This window comes from Bombus vancouverensis, chromosome 4 (assembly GCF_051014615.1).
Source record: "Bombus vancouverensis nearcticus chromosome 4, iyBomVanc1_principal, whole genome shotgun sequence".
In the NCBI taxonomy this organism is placed as follows: Eukaryota; Metazoa; Arthropoda; class Insecta; order Hymenoptera; family Apidae; genus Bombus; species Bombus vancouverensis.
The window spans coordinates 9,994,500-10,009,774 of record NC_134914.1 but is presented as its reverse complement, the minus strand read 5'-3'; the positions used below and the strand labels follow the sequence as shown (position 1 = coordinate 10,009,774).

The 15,275-nt window shown below is 33.1% G+C and overlaps 4 protein-coding genes across 4 annotated transcripts; all 4 read right to left on the bottom strand.

Annotated features, from left to right (window-relative positions):
- Positions 1-565: 565 nt before the first annotated feature.
- On the bottom strand, positions 566-3,939 carry LOC117156927 (uncharacterized). Its single transcript, XM_076617814.1, has 10 exons — positions 3,933-3,939; positions 3,442-3,626; positions 3,182-3,307; positions 2,988-3,105; positions 2,640-2,904; positions 2,375-2,485; positions 2,020-2,110; positions 1,818-1,954; positions 753-885; positions 566-686 (listed from the first exon to the last, which is right to left on the bottom strand). The coding sequence occupies exons 1-10, from the start codon at positions 3,937-3,939 to the stop codon at positions 636-638; spliced, it is 1,224 nt and encodes a 407-aa protein (XP_076473929.1). The 3' UTR covers positions 566-635.
- A 605-nt stretch (positions 3,940-4,544) lies between these two features.
- On the bottom strand, positions 4,545-6,854 carry LOC117156926 (uncharacterized). The gene is made up of 9 exons (XM_076618216.1): positions 6,712-6,854; positions 6,549-6,641; positions 6,361-6,478; positions 5,972-6,236; positions 5,732-5,848; positions 5,572-5,662; positions 5,356-5,492; positions 5,146-5,278; positions 4,545-4,837 (listed from the first exon to the last, which is right to left on the bottom strand). Exons 1-9 carry the CDS (start codon positions 6,736-6,738, stop codon positions 4,784-4,786), a joined length of 1,035 nt encoding a protein of 344 aa, XP_076474331.1. The 5' UTR covers positions 6,739-6,854; the 3' UTR covers positions 4,545-4,783.
- Positions 6,855-8,032: 1,178 nt separating this feature from the next.
- Positions 8,033-13,349, bottom strand: LOC117156925 (uncharacterized). Its single transcript, XM_076617813.1, has 11 exons — positions 13,320-13,349; positions 13,108-13,244; positions 12,894-13,026; positions 10,241-10,396; positions 9,793-9,910; positions 9,401-9,665; positions 9,159-9,275; positions 8,969-9,059; positions 8,751-8,887; positions 8,545-8,677; positions 8,033-8,214 (listed from the first exon to the last, which is right to left on the bottom strand). Exons 1-11 carry the CDS (start codon positions 13,347-13,349, stop codon positions 8,161-8,163), a joined length of 1,371 nt encoding a protein of 456 aa, XP_076473928.1. The 3' UTR covers positions 8,033-8,160.
- Positions 13,350-13,373: 24 nt separating this feature from the next.
- On the bottom strand, positions 13,374-14,606 carry LOC143302571 (uncharacterized). Its single transcript, XM_076617812.1, has 5 exons — positions 14,556-14,606; positions 14,297-14,422; positions 14,108-14,225; positions 13,720-13,984; positions 13,374-13,596 (listed from the first exon to the last, which is right to left on the bottom strand). Exons 1-5 carry the CDS (start codon positions 14,604-14,606, stop codon positions 13,419-13,421), a joined length of 738 nt encoding a protein of 245 aa, XP_076473927.1. The 3' UTR covers positions 13,374-13,418.
- Between the last annotated feature and the right edge of the window lie 669 nt (positions 14,607-15,275).

The following is a 15,275-nucleotide window of genomic DNA, read 5'->3' as shown; positions in this document are numbered from 1 at the left end:
GGGCACACTCACACTGAACTTTCTTCCGTAATAACATAGGAACGACAAGTCAGTCTTAATCACGTCATCTCTCTAAACTGATTCTCTAGACTACAGAGCAGTCACTTCATATCTATACTTAGTCTCCTTCAACTACAACAAGAATCTCAACTGTAAGGGCCTTGCTCCATTACCGAATAATATTGTGTGTGTACGCCAAATCAACGTCTACGACTTATATCATACGAAACGGTGTAACTCTTGAGTGTACAAGTGTTGGAAATATAAAGTTTATAACCCTGTTAATCGCAGCGTTATACCACCTCAACCACCCCTATTATCTCAACGGAAATCAAGGGATCGACCTATTCGCGGCGTCGATTATTATAATCGTAACGGGAATTTACGACTCCCGTTGACGTGTTTCCTCGCGATTGCGTTTCGCCGCGGTTGGTCGAAAATACACTCTGAAATATCAAATAATATTGAAAGATGGTTCAATAATTCTATTTACGTGTTTAATATAGTAATTTAAACGATTTAATATTAACAGTACATATCTTGGCTATATGATCTTAGTATTCGCATTCCTGGTTAATCTTGTATCACAGCACAGTGAATTTGACTAAATAATTTCAACAGATAAGGTAGAATCGTTATTTTAGCGACAATAACATCGTGAAGTAGGACATGCACGTTTTGAAGGTCTTGAAAGAAATTGTAAGCAGTTAATATAAGACGAGAAATTATTAGAATCATATAGTGATACATACCACTCCGAAATTTTCTATATTCATTTCGTACAGTCCGCCTGCCGTTAAGCTGCATAGTTTCCCACTTCTTATCTGCATCATGTAAAGTACTTTTTGAATTTGCACGGGTGTTTTGTACCACATGGCACCGTATCTATTATAACATCGAGAAAACACAACATTCGAATCAATCGATTCTTGATTGAGACTAATTATTAATTGCATATGAAGACTACAGAGAAAAACATGATAAGGTAGATTTTTTTATATTTTATTAATTAAGAAATTTTTTAATTTTATATTAATTGTCAGCCGATTTCCTAATACCAAATCTCTGATTCATTATCATAATATTAATCGTATCAGCATGATATTACTTTTTCGGGAATAATCGCGTAGCTATTGCACTTGCGCTTTGCACTTGCACTTTGCATTTGTACTTTGCACTTCGCACTTGCACTTTGCGCCAACATTTCGTAAATGTTGCAGTCTGCTTCTTCAAGGCAGATCTGAAATTGAGGGTTTTGGGTCTCATTGTCTCAATCTATATTGAGCGATATTCCGATTGGTTGATCAAACCGATGACTCAACTAGGAAGATCTTCATTCGCCCGGTTAGAACTTCCAAGTTGAGCCATTAATTTGATCAGCCAAGCGGAACATCGCTCAGTATAAATAGCGACAACGGGGCTCGAAACCCTCAGTTTCAGATTTGCCTTCAGGAAGTAGACTGTAACGTTTACGAAACTGCGCAAAGTGTAAAGTGTAAAGTGCAAAGTGCAAGTGCAATAGCTACACGATTTTTCCCGAAAATCCGATATCACGACATCTCAGCATCGTAGAAGTTCAAAATCTAATTTAAAAAGTAACTTAATTATATGAATTGTTTCATTTTTTAAATATTGCACTGTTACCTATTTTAGAGTCGTTATTAAATTTATATCATATATTATATATTATACTATATTATATATGTATATAAATAATATAGATACCAAAACTGGAGAAGAAATCAACAATAAATGGAATTATCATGTTTGCCTCGTACGGTTTACATATTGCACGCGTATATTAGACATATATGTACATATTATTTCCTAGCTCAGTACAATGATCCAGAAGCACCTGTCCGGGTAGACTAAGCACAAATAAATGAAATTGATTGGCCCCACAAAATACCACGCTTCTAATTGCTTCTTCCGGTTTATCTAAATTTATTACTGCCTGAAAAATAAAGCTATCAGTTAAATACATGTTTCTTTTTAATTTTATTCGGCTTTTCTCCTTACTTGCAAGGCTGTTGCGCTGATTATCAACATATTTAATCCAACTTGGATCAAATAACTAGTTCGACTGCTTTCGTTTAGAATATTATAAAACCTTAAAATATAATAAGAGAAAAAATTAGTTGCGTTTAATAATATTTTGATAAACTACTGTTAGATTGCAAATGTTTATACGTTTATGGGAAATTCAGAGATGCAAAATAATACAAAATGAATATAATACGCAAAAATATATAAAATATTCAAAGTATAGTATTCACTATGATATTTAGTTATTATTTTAGTCGTGTTTATAAAAATATTTTATGTAAATATTCACAGCCTATTTAGAATTTATTGTTACTCGACAGATACAAACTGGATGGCTTCGTTGTGCGTGATCACGCAATTCCTAATCTGTTTGTACGTGTAATTCTCCGAAATAATTTGATTGGTGTTTAAATTTTTTGTTGCCCTTTGCACTTGGTTCCTGTATTTTAACAACAGATAGAAAAAATAATTGTAACATCTTTTAAAATTCATTGTAGTGCCGTGTCAAAGCATTTGAATACTTATGCATATCTTTTGTAAATATATTATAATTATGATATATGTCTATATGTTTCTGACAGCACCATATTTACCCACACACGGCAAACAATCCGCTGTTGTGATGAATTATAAGGATGTACAATGAATCTACGGAAATTATGGTTACCACAACCATAATTGATCCCCAAGCTAACTGCATATATACGTAGAAAAAATAGTTGGCGTCGTCAAAAATAATGTAATTAATTTTAAGCAGTTGCTGACGTGGTCGAGTTTCATTTAGTGGGAGAACGACATCGAGAATGGGAGAAACTAGTGGGACCAGTAGAAATAATATCAAAGCGGTCAATAAAGATCCTGAAAAGAATAAACTCGATAACTTACCTGCAAAATACTGAAAGAAAGTATTTTTGTTAGATAATAGTAATACGATAATATACTTCGATACAATTGAGCCATCTTGTTGCCTTGCATAACGGTTCGATTCAAAACGTACAATTCATTGTTTAATTTCAGTTGTTCCCATTGCTTTGCCACAAATTGAAGCAATTTGTTAAACTATAAATAATATATTACGAATATTTATTATATTATTTATATAAGAAACTCTTTATCTAATAATAAATTCACTTACATTTTGTCTGTTGATCTGGATATTTAATATTTTAATAGCACTGATCGTAGCTGCCATAAAATGTGGGAAAACGTTGATTACTGCGTCCATATTCTTGTCACATAACGAGGTATACAATTCTAGTGACTAATGATTGCAGGTTCCAATTGTTTAATAACATTACCTAATTATTTACTTTCTTGCGAGGAATTCATTTACTTTAGTATTCTCAATTTATCTATAACATTTTTCTACGAGAGGTTTACTAGATCCTTCCTTACCGTTGGTATAATGTTGCCTGTAATACTGATCACTACAGCAGTTACTATAAAATTCTTAAATCCATTTTTTTGACGTGGATCTTGCCCCAAAAGTTGCAAGTAGTTTTTCAGCATTTTATAGTGAGGAACATCAAATATATCAGGAGATTGTCTCTCAGTTTCCTGAAACGCTAAAATGCTCCAAGCTTAAATTAATTTCCCGATAATTTACATTAAGAACCATAAAAGAACAACATAAAATTATAACTATCACTAGTAGACCGCGGACTTTTATGCATTTATGGGAAATCTCAAGGTAAAAAATGTACAAGGTACATTCATATGCAAAAATATACAAGACATTGAAAGTATAGCAGGTAAAAAAGCTCTCTTCTTAGCTTCCATTTTATTAATTATTTATAAAAATACTAATTTGCACAAACATCCGCGATCTAATCATACTTCAAAAAGTGGTAACTATTTCGATTTTTGTGTAAACCTATTTCGCTTACTAGCCATATCTCCTTTTTTAACTAGAGTAACCGCTTCAGAAGAAAGACTGTCATGTGGAGAGTATGAAAGTTCTGTTTCTCAGGATCGTAGAAATCAATATGATATACGTATGTAAGTTTACACGACATTCGATACTATTAGACATCTGCAGTTTTTCCATCAAGCGTTAATGTGAATTTTTTCGATTTGCTGTCACACAAATATGAACTATGGTATAATTTTTAATTTGTGACATCATACTTGGAGAGAAAATTATGATTTCCGAGGTTCTACTGTAGCCTGTCAAAACGTTCTGCAGTATATGCAACACCTGTCATTATAGCTAGTCTCTTAAATATTGATATCGTTTCGTAGAGCGTCCCAGTTAAATATTAATTGTAAGTGTCGAGAGATTTTTTGAAACAGTGTCATTGATTCTGAAAGACATTGTTCTTTTTATGAGTAGCGTATTCTAGTTGTAATACTTTCTTCGACATGCGATTGAAGATTCTCTACCGATAAGCTCTTATCACTGTTCACAACACGCGAATATTGTAACAATAGGATTGCGTTATCTTTATACTATCATCAATTTCATGTGCCTAAAGTTGTATAATTATGCTAGTGTAATGTAGGAAATGAATTCTGTGAAGTAGTACGGAATGTGTGTTATTTAGGTACGATTCATGTACTAAAATATCAATATCGTATGAAAATTATGTGACTTTATGTCTTTATTTGCGCATTCGTCGAAGTCATCAAAAATGTCAAGTATTACATTATAACGGCTATTTAACATACTATTTGTACTTCTGGCTAAACTGGGTAAAAACCGCAGTGGATACAATTACATATTTCAGGTATCGCAGATTCAGTTTTTTAATGACATCAACATTGTGATATAGGACATACACGTCTTGAAGGTCTGAAAATGTAAATTCTCGAAAATAGTAAGTAACGTAATATCAATATATAAGTACAGTGCAACGGTTTGTGGACAAATAGATTCTTTACTTTGTAGTCCAAAATAGATGTTTAACGAAATTTTAACTAATATTGACTACAGCGGCATAACAAGTAAAAGTAAACAGTAGAACAAATAAGGGCCGCTATTAATGCTAAATAAAACTTTAAAATGTCAGTTCTAGAATGTAAAGTACGAAATCTATCTGAAACATACATATTTGCACAGTACTTCACACACATTTATAATAGTGCTAGACTGATACATACTATTCCAAAGTTTTCTATATTCATTTCGTACAATCCACCTGCCGTCAATGAACAAAATCTTTTGCATCTTATTTGCATCACGTATATTACTTTTTGAATCTGCACGGGTGTTTCGTACCATGTGGAGCTGTAACTATTTTGATACGAGTAATTAATTTTATTGGAGACTGTAACTAATGTAGTCTATATGAATACTTTCTTAACACATACATATTATCTGCTAAATCAGAACAATGATCCAGGAGCACCTGGCCTGGTAAGCTGAGTAAAAACAAATGAAATTGATTAGCCCCACAAAACACAGCACTTCGCATTGCTTCTTCCGGCCTGTCTAAGTTTACCACGGTCTGAAGAATAACATTAGGTAATTATTTACCAAGAATTATTTTTCATTTGTATCTGTTATCTTTTTAAAATTGTCTGTACTTGAACAGCTGTCGCGCTGATACCCAACATATTCAATCCAACCTGAATTAAGTAACTACCCCGACTGCTTTCTTTCAATATATCTGAAAATCTTTAAAATTAATGAAGATGTATATTAGTGACATTTCGTAATTTTTTCATTATTGTAATAAATACAGACCGTATGGCTTCATTGTGCATTATCGCGCAATTCCGGATCCTTTCATACGTGTAATTCTCAGAAATAGCTGTGCCAGTAGAGTTGTTTGGATTCACAGTTGCTTTTTGGACTCGATGTCTACGGTTATGACAACAAAAATGAACATGTGTACGAGTTATAAATGTAGTGATTGCAATATTTTCAAGTGCATGCGAGAATGGCGACTAACAACCAAATCTTGCATAATATCAGGGTATTTACCCACAAACCGCAAATAATCCACTACTGTGATGAATTATTAGCATGTATAACCAGTCTGCACCAATTATGGTGTACACAACAACAGCTGCTCCACAAAATAATTGTAAGTATATATAGAAAAAATAGTCATCATCGTCAAAAAATATATAATTAACTCTTAGTAGCTGTTGGCGTGTTCGAGTTCCATTTATTGGATGGACAATATCAAGAATGGGAGAAATTAGTGGCACCAGCAAGAATAATCCCATAAAAGATAGTAAAGTGCCTGAAAATTAGTACAGTTGATTTTTTACATGTAAATAATTCTACGTATATGTCAGGGAGAACTTTTTTTGTTAAACGTTAGAAATATTGGAAATCATGACGAGAATTGGGATATCTTTACTTACTACGATAAAATAGCGCCATTCTATTGCCTTGCATGACGATTTCCTCTAGAACGTGCAGTTCGCCGTTTAATGTCAGTTCCTGCCATTGTTTTGCCACAAGTTGGAACAATTTGTGAAACTAGAAAAAAATAAGTTTTTATGCCTCTTGCGTCGTTCAGAACTTTTTATATAAAAAGAAATTAGCGCACATTTTGCCTGTTGAAATGCATATTTAATATTTTAACAGCGCTGATGGAAGATGCGATAAAATGTGGCAGACACTCGATGACTCCATCCATGTCCTTGTTATGCAACGACGCAAATAACTCTATTGTCTATCGATTGCAAGTTCCAATTGTTTAATGATATTACCTGATTACTAGCTTTATTACGTAGCATTCACTCAATCCAGTTTCCTCATTATATCCTTGCTACTTTTCTATCTAATGATTGACGTATTTTTCTTACCGTTGGAATAGTGATGCTTGCGATACTAGTCACCACTATTATTACAATCATATTTCTAATGCTATTTTTATGACGCGGATCTTGTCCTAAAAGTTGGATGTATCGTTCGAGCTTATTATAGTAAGGCACGTGAAATATTTCGGGGTCGCCAGTTTTCTGAAACACTGAATACTCCAAGCTTACGTTAATTATACGAGTTATATTAAATATCATAGAAGTAACATTAACGTAATGTCAATATAACTGGACGCTGCGGATTTTTATACATTTGTGGGAAAATTTCAAGGAAAATAGATGCATAGAATGTATATCATATGCAAAATACATAAAATATTCGAAGTATAATATTATTTATAATATATAACAGGTAAAAAATTTTTCTGTCTTGTTGCGGGGTTTTCAATTACATTCGTATAAATATAGGTCTGCATAAATATCCGCAGTGTAATCGTTAGTTTAAAAAGAACTAAATATTTTAGTTTTTGTGTATAATCTCTTTTCCTTACTAGCTATAACTTTGGGTTTTAAACGCCGGTGATCTTAACTCGTGCAATTGCTTTAAGCGAAATCTCGTGTAACAAGTATCGTACGGGGTATGAGTTCCCTTCTCAGGATCATAAAGATTAATACGGTACGTACGTATGTGACTTTACTCGACGTTTGATATTACTGGACATTTGCAATTTTTCCACTAATTGTTAATGTGAACTTTTTCGATTTGCTGTCACACGAATATGAACTATGGTATAATTTTTAATCTGTGACATCATACTTGGAGAGAAAATTATGATTTCCAAGGTTCTACTGTAGCCTGTCAAAACGTTCTGCAGTATATGCAACACCTGTCATTATAGCTAGTCTCTTAAATATTGATATCGTGTCGTACGGCGTCCCAGTTATATATGAATTGTAAATGTCGAGAGTGACATTGATCTTGAAAGACACTATTGTATGAATAGTGTATTATAGTTGTAATACTACTTCCTCTGACATTCGATTGAAGATTCTCTACTGACAAGCTTATCACTGTTCACAACAAGCGAATATTGTAACAATAGGATTGCATTATCTTTATACTATCACCAATTTCATGTATCTAAAGTCGTATAATGATGCTTGAAGTAATATAGGAAATGAATTCTGTGAAATAGTGCGGAATGTGTGTTACTTAGGTATGATTTCTATACAAAAATATTAATACTTTATCTGAGGGATGTTTTTATATCTTTATTCGCCAAAGTCATCCAATATGTTCAGTATTACATGTCAGCTATCTATTATATTAGTTGTACGGTTGGTAAAACTGTGTATAGTAAACGGTAGATGATATTACATTTGACTAGTAATGCAGGTTCAGTCCTTCAGAGACATCAACATTGTAATGTAGGACATGCAAGTTTTGAAAGTCTGAAGATTAAAATATTCATAAATAGAAGATAATATAGTATATATAAATATAGTGGTATGCAAAAATTCCCAGCCAGATTCCCAGGTTTTCCATCTTATATTGTAAAAGCCGTATTTGATAGAGTTTTATCTAATATGTAATATGTAATACTAATAAAGAGTATAATAAATAAAAGGACACAATGGAACTAATAATAATTGTTTTATCGTTATAGTACAGTAATACTACGTAAGATTCTTTAAAATATCGCGTGTGTTATATGACATGAAAAATGAGAAATTTTTGTACACCACTGTACGTATATATAATAGCGCTAGACTGATACATACTATTCCGAAGTTTTCTATATTCATTTCGTACAATCCACCTGCCGTCAATGAACAAAATCTTTTGCATCTTATTTGCATCACGTATATTACTTTTTGAATCTGCACGGGTGTTTCGTACCATGTGGAGCTGTAACTATTTTGATACGAGTAATTAATTTTATTGGAGACTGTAACTAATGTAGTCTATATGAATACTTTTAACACACATATTATCTGCTAAATCAGAGCAATGATCCAGGAGAACCTGGCCAGGTAAGCTGAGTAGAAACAAATGAAATTGACTAGCCCCACAAAATGCTGCACTTCGCATTGCTTCCTCCGGTCTATCTAAGTTTACTATTATCTGAAATATTAAGTAAAACAATTATTTATATAGAATTATTTTCAGTTTGTATTTGTTGCCATTTTCAAGATTATACTTTACTTGGACAGCTGTCACGCTTATTCCCAACATATTCAATCCAACCTGAATTAAGTAACTACCTTGACTGCTTCCGTTCAATATATTGTAAAATCTTTAAAATTAATGAAAATGTATATTAGTAACATTTCGTAATCTTTTATTTACCTTATCATTTTCTGTCATGCCTTATCGTCAATTAATAAATACATACAGTATGGCTTCACTGTGCATTATCGCACAATTCCGGATCTTTTCATACGTGTAATTCTCAGAAACAGCTGTACCAGTAGAGTTGTTTGGATTTACAGTTGCTTTTTGAACTCGGTGTCTACGGTTATGATAACAAAAATGAACATGTGTGTACTTAGTATAAATATTGTGATTGCAATATTTACAAGTGCATGCGAGAATGGCGACCAATAACTAAATCTTGCATCACAATATGATATTTACCCACAGACTGCAAATAATCCACTGGCGTGATGAATTATTAGCATGTATAACCAGTCTGCACTAATTATGGTGAACACAACAACAGCTGCTGCACAAAATAATTGCACGTATATGTAGAAAAAATAATCACCACCGTTAAAAAATATGTAATTAACCCTTAGTAGTTGTTGGCGTGTTCGAGTCCCGTTTATTGGATGAACAATATCGAGAATTGGAGAAGTTAGTGGCACCAGCAAGAACAATCCCATAAAAGATACTAAAGTGTCTGAAAATTAGTACAGTTGATTTTTTACATGTAAATAATTCTACGTGTATGTCAGGGAGAACCATTTTTGTTAAAAATTAGAAATATTGGAAATCATGATGAGGATTGTGATACCACCATGACTTACTATGGTAAAATTGCGCCATTCTGTTGCCTTGCATGACGGTTTCCTCTAGAATGTGCAGTTCGTCGTTTAATTTCAGCTCCTGCCATTGTTTTGCCACAAGTTGGAACAATTTGTGAAACTAGAAAAAAATAAGTTTTTATGCCTCTTGCATCGTTCAGGACTTTTTTATATAAAAAGAAATTAGCGCACACTTCGCCTGTTGAAATGCATATTTAATATTTTAACAGCACTGATGGAAGATGCGATAAAATGTGGCAGACACTCGATGACTCCATCCATGTCCTTGTTATACAACGACGCAAACAACTCTATTGTCTATCGATTGCAAGTTCCAATTGTTTAATGATATTACCTGATTATTAGCTTTATTACGTAGCATTCACACAAATCAGTTTCCTCACTTTACCCTCGTTAATCTTCTACATAATGATTTATGTGTTTCGCTTACCGTTGGGAAAATGATGCTTGCGATATTGATCACCACTATCATTACAATAATATTTCTAGTGCTACTTTTATGACGTGGATCTTGCCCCAAAAGTTGGATGTATCGTTCGAGTTCATTGTAGTAAGGCACGTGAAATATTTCAGAACCTTCGTTTATCTGAAGCACTGAATACTCGAAGGTCACATTAATTACACATTCGTGTTATATTGAAGACGATAGAAATAACGACAACATAACATTAATTTCACTAGTCACTGCGAGTTTTTATGCATTTATGAAAAATTTTAAGGGAAAGAGATGCAAAAAGTGTATATTATATGCAAAAATGTATAAAATAATCAATATATAATATTGTCTATAATATGTAACAGCTAAACACATTTCCTGCCTGGGTCCGATTTTGTCAATTATATTCATAGAGATATAGGTTTGCATAAACACCCGCAGTGTTATCATTAGTTTAAGAAGAACTAAATATTATTTATAGTTTCAGTGTAAATGTCTTTTCGTTACTGGCTATAGCTCGAGATTTCTAACGCTGGTGTTTTTAACTGGCGCGAGTGCTTTAGGAGAAATCGCGTATGTAACAAGTGTCGTATGGAATACAAGTTCCCATCTGAGGATCGTGGAAATCAATATGGTTCATATGTAGTTGTACCAGGCGTTAGATGTTACTGAGAATGTATAATTTTGGTCATTATATATTATACTGATTCAGTTTCTTGTCGAACAGCTGTGCAATTTGATATCATTTTAAATTTATTACATCATCCTGGTTAAGAGTATTATGATTTTCTGATGTTCTTCTGGCTCCCATTAAAATATTCCACGGAACATGAAAGGCTTATTATTATGTATAATTATCCTGAAATATTGATACCGTCTCGTACGACATGCCAGTTAAATTTTAATAGTAAATGCTACCAGAGTTTTCGAAACTGTGACATTGATCTTGAAAGACAGTGTTCTTTTTATGCACAGTGTATTCTAGTCTCTAATACTTTGGCACTACTTCTTCGGACTTCTAATTGAAGATTCTTGACTGAGAAGATTGTCACTGTTTGCCACACACGAACATTGGAACCAATGGATCTATGTTATCGTTAGACTTACCATTGCCGGCATCAATTTCATTCTTCTAAAATTGCGAAATTGTTTTTGAAGTAATGTAAATGGAATTCACTGAAATGGTAGTGAATGTGTGTTATGTGTTTTATTCAGGTATGATTTATGTGCTAAAATATTAACACTGTATAAGAGGGGTGATTGTTATATCTTTATTCGCCAATATCATATAAAATGTCCAGTATTACATGTCAGCTATTTATTATACTAGTCTTATACTTGGTAAAACTTTATATAACACACAGTGGATGTATGAACGATTACATTCGACAGATAGTGCTGATTTAATTTTTCACTGACATCATCATTGTAATATAGGACATGCACGTTTTGAAGGTCTGGAAATTAAAATATTCGTAAGTAGTGGATAATACATACACGTATATACAGGATGTTCGGTTGTAAGCGTAAAAAAATTTAAGCTTTTTCTATATTCTATTCTATTCTATATTCTATATTTTTTTCCATATTTTTGACACTAAAATAAGATGGAAATCAAAATTAAAAAGATTTCGTTTTCTGATTTGTTTTTCAGTCATTGTCAATTAAAAATTGCCCGAAATATCTCTGTGCTCGAGCAAGCCTCCTTACACGAATATTTAGATCAGCCTAAGCAATGGAGTGCACAAGAATCCTCGAACGATACATGGGCAGCAGCTTCCTTCGCACAAATGTAGAGAAAAAAGAAAAAGAAAAGCTGTAGAGAAGAAAATAATGACAATCAAAGTCGCAAATTATCCTGCACAACGTCTTCTAAGAAATATCGGCCAATCACGGACAGGGCCATGGCTGTAGGCATGTGAAATTTGTATAAATATTGTTTATGTACGTCATTATTTATTATTTATTTATGGAGACAGAAAGCTAGAGGAAACATTAATCCTCTCTATTTGAAAATTCCACGAGGCGATTTTCGATACGCTGTTATGTACTTTAATAAGTAGACAAGTATAATGTGTAATCTACGATTTTTCTTAGAAAACATTGCGCAGGATCATTTAGGTTTTCGAAAGTCATTATCTTCTTCTCTACGGCTTGTGCGAGGGAAGCTGCTGCCCATGTACCGTTCGAATTGAAGATCACTGTATATCCCGCTGTTTAGGTTGATCTAATTTCGTTCCTGTAAGGGTTCTTGCTCGCATACAGGGATATTTCAACTAATCTTTAATTGGCAATAATCAACAAACAAATCAGAAAACGCAAATTTTTTATTCTTGATTTTCATTTTATTTTAGCTTCAAGAATCACCCCTTAAATTCTTATATACCTATAGCTAAACACTCTGTATAGTAGTATGCAGTAGTTTATAGTAGTAAAATTATATTTGAAAGAATTTTATCTGATATTGAATATAAAGGCATAACAGGTAGGAAAAGACAGTATAACAAATGATACTTGCTTTATGGTCATACTATACTATGTACTTCGAAAGGCTCTTTAAAATATCGTATTTGCGATATGTAATGAAAAATCAGAAATTTTTATATACTATTGTACGTACATATAACATTGTTAAATTTATACATACTATTCCGAAATTTTCTATATTCATTTCATACAATCCACCTGCCGTCAATGAACAAAACCTTCTGCATCTTATTTGCATCACGTATAGTACTTTTTGAATCTGTACGGGTACCTTGTACCATTTGGAGCTGTAACTATTTTGATACGAGCATTTAATTTTATTCGAGCCTGTGATTAATATATATAGTTTATATGAATACTTTCTAAACACATACATATTATCTGCTAAATCAGAACAATGATCCAATAGCACCTGGCCAGGTAAACTAAGTAAAAGCAAATGAAATAGACAAGCCCCACAAAATACCGCACTTCGTATTGCTTCTTCCGGTCTGTCTAAGTTTATCACTGTCTGAAGAATAATATAAACAATTATTTGTCTGAAACTATTTTTAATGTTTGTTATCATTTTGAAGATTGTTTTTACTTGAACAGCTGTCGCGCTTATGCTCAACATATTCAATCCAACCTGAATTAAGTAACTTGCTTGACTGCTTTCTTTCAATATATTTGAAAATCTTTAAAGTTAATGAAGATGTATATTAGTGAGATTTCGCAATTTTTTGATTATTGTAATAAATACAGACCGTATGGCTTCATTGTGCATTATCGTGCAATTCCGGATCCTTTCATACGTGTAATTCTCAGAAATAGCTGTGCCAGTAGAGTTGTTTGGATTCACAGTTGCTTTTTGGACTCGATGTCTACGGTTATGACAACAAAAATGAACATGTGTACGAATTATAAATTTAGTGATTGCAATATTTTCAAGTGCATGCGAGAATGGCGACTAACAACCAAATCTTGCATAATATCAGGGTATTTACCCACAAACCGCAAATAATCCACTACTGTGATGAATTATTAGCATGTATAACCAATCAGCACCTATTATGGTGAACACTACGACGACAGAGCTCCAAAATAATTGTAAATATATGTAAAAGAAATAGTCGGCATCGTTAAAAAATATGTAATTAACTCTTAGCAGTTGTTGGCGTGTTCGAGTTCCGTTTATTGGATGGACAATATCAAGCATTGGAGAACTTAGTGGCACCAGCAAGAACAATACCATAAATGATACTAAAGTGTCTGAAAGTTAGGACAATTGATTATTTACGTGTAAATAATTCTGTGTATACGTCAGGGAGGATCTATTAAATTAAACACTAAAAATATTGGAAATCGTGTTGAGAATTTAAGTTCTGTACTTACTACGATAAAAGTGCGCCATTCTGTTGCCTTGCATGACGACTTCCTCTAGAACGTGCAGTTCGTCGTTGAATTTCAGCTGCTGCCATTGTCTTGCCACAAGTTGGAACAGTTTGCTGAACTAGAGAAACATGATTTTTTATGCCTCTTGTATAGTTCAAAATATTCTTATGTAAGAGAATATTTACTCACATTTCGTTTGTTGAAATGTATATTTAATACTTTAACAGCGCTGATGGAAGATGCAACAAAATGTGGCAAACACTCGATGACTCCATCCATATCCTTTTTATGCAACGACGCAAATAACTCTATTGTCTATCGATTGCAAGTCCCAATTGTTTAATGACATTGCCTGATTATTAGCTTTATTACGTAGCATTTACTCAATTCAGTTTCCTCATTTTATCCTTCCTACTTTTCTATATAATGATTGACATGTTGTTCTTACCGTTGGGATAGTGATGCTTACGATACTGGTCACCACTATTATTACAATCATATTTCTAGTACTACTTTTATGACGCGGATCTTGCCCCAAAAGTTGGATGTATCGTTCGAGTTTATTGTAGTATGTCACATGAAGTATTTCGACGCTCCCAGTTTTCTGATGCACTAAATACTCCAAACTCAGATTAATTACCCCATGAGGTTATATTAAGTACCGTAGAAATCATAAAATCAACATAACATCAATATCATTGGACGCTGCGGATATTTATGCGTTTATAAAGAAACGCAAAGAATGCACATGATATGCAAAAATATATAAAATGTTCAAACTATAATATTCTTCATAGAATGTAATAGACAAAACCATGTTCTGTGTAAGTACGATTTTTTAAATCATATTCCTACAAATATAGGTTTGCATAAATATCCACAGGTTTATTATTAGTTTAAAAAGAACCACTTATATTGATGTGGTGTAAATCTCTTTCCCTTACTGGTTGTGCAGTCTCAGGTTTCAAACGTCGGCTTCTTTATCTTGTGCAACCGCTTTTGGAGGAATCGCGCGTTTAAGAAGTGTCGTGTGGAATATGAAGTCTCATTCTGAAGTCGCAAAAATCAATATGCTCATATGTAGTTATGATGTATATTCAATGTTGCTGGAATTGTGTCAATTTTGTCATTACATATTATAGCTTATCGATTGGTTGCCAGGTAGTCT

What these genes read in the sequence shown, in the direction of transcription:
- LOC117156927 (XM_076617814.1), bottom strand. An exon ending in GATGGCTCAATTGTATCGAA is followed by an intron (nt 2,905 to 2,987) that starts GTATATTATCGT and finishes TATTCTTTTCAG; the next exon opens with GATCTTTATTGACCGCTTTG. An exon ending in ATATAGAAAATTTCGGAGTG is followed by an intron (nt 687 to 752) that starts GTATGTATCACT and finishes ATTTCTTTCAAG; the next exon opens with ACCTTCAAAACGTGCATGTC.
- LOC117156926 (XM_076618216.1), bottom strand. Translation starts at nt 6,738, where the DNA reads ATGCTACGTAATAAAGCTAGTAATCAG. An exon ending in TCTGATTTAGCAGATAATAT is followed by an intron (nt 5,279 to 5,355) that starts GTATGTGTTAAG and finishes GTATCAAAATAG; the next exon opens with TTACAGCTCCACATGGTACG. An exon ending in ATATAGAAAACTTTGGAATA is followed by an intron (nt 4,838 to 5,145) that starts GTATGTATCAGT and finishes TTACATTTTCAG; the next exon opens with ACCTTCAAGACGTGTATGTC.
- LOC117156925 (XM_076617813.1), bottom strand. Translation starts at nt 13,349, where the DNA reads ATGTTGAGCATAAGCGCGACAGCTGTTCAA. An exon ending in AATGGCGCAATTTTACCATA is followed by an intron (nt 9,666 to 9,792) that starts GTAAGTCATGGT and finishes ACTAATTTTCAG; the next exon opens with ACACTTTAGTATCTTTTATG. An exon ending in GGATTATTTGCAGTCTGTGG is followed by an intron (nt 9,276 to 9,400) that starts GTAAATATCATA and finishes TCATAACCGTAG; the next exon opens with ACACCGAGTTCAAAAAGCAA.
- LOC143302571 (XM_076617812.1), bottom strand. Translation starts at nt 14,606, where the DNA reads ATGATTGTAATAATAGTGGTGACCAGTATCGTAAGCATCACTATCCCA. An exon ending in TAAGCATCACTATCCCAACG is followed by an intron (nt 14,423 to 14,555) that starts GTAAGAACAACA and finishes TGCAATCGATAG; the next exon opens with ACAATAGAGTTATTTGCGTC. An exon ending in TACATTTCAACAAACGAAAT is followed by an intron (nt 14,226 to 14,296) that starts GTGAGTAAATAT and finishes ATGTTTCTCTAG; the next exon opens with TTCAGCAAACTGTTCCAACT.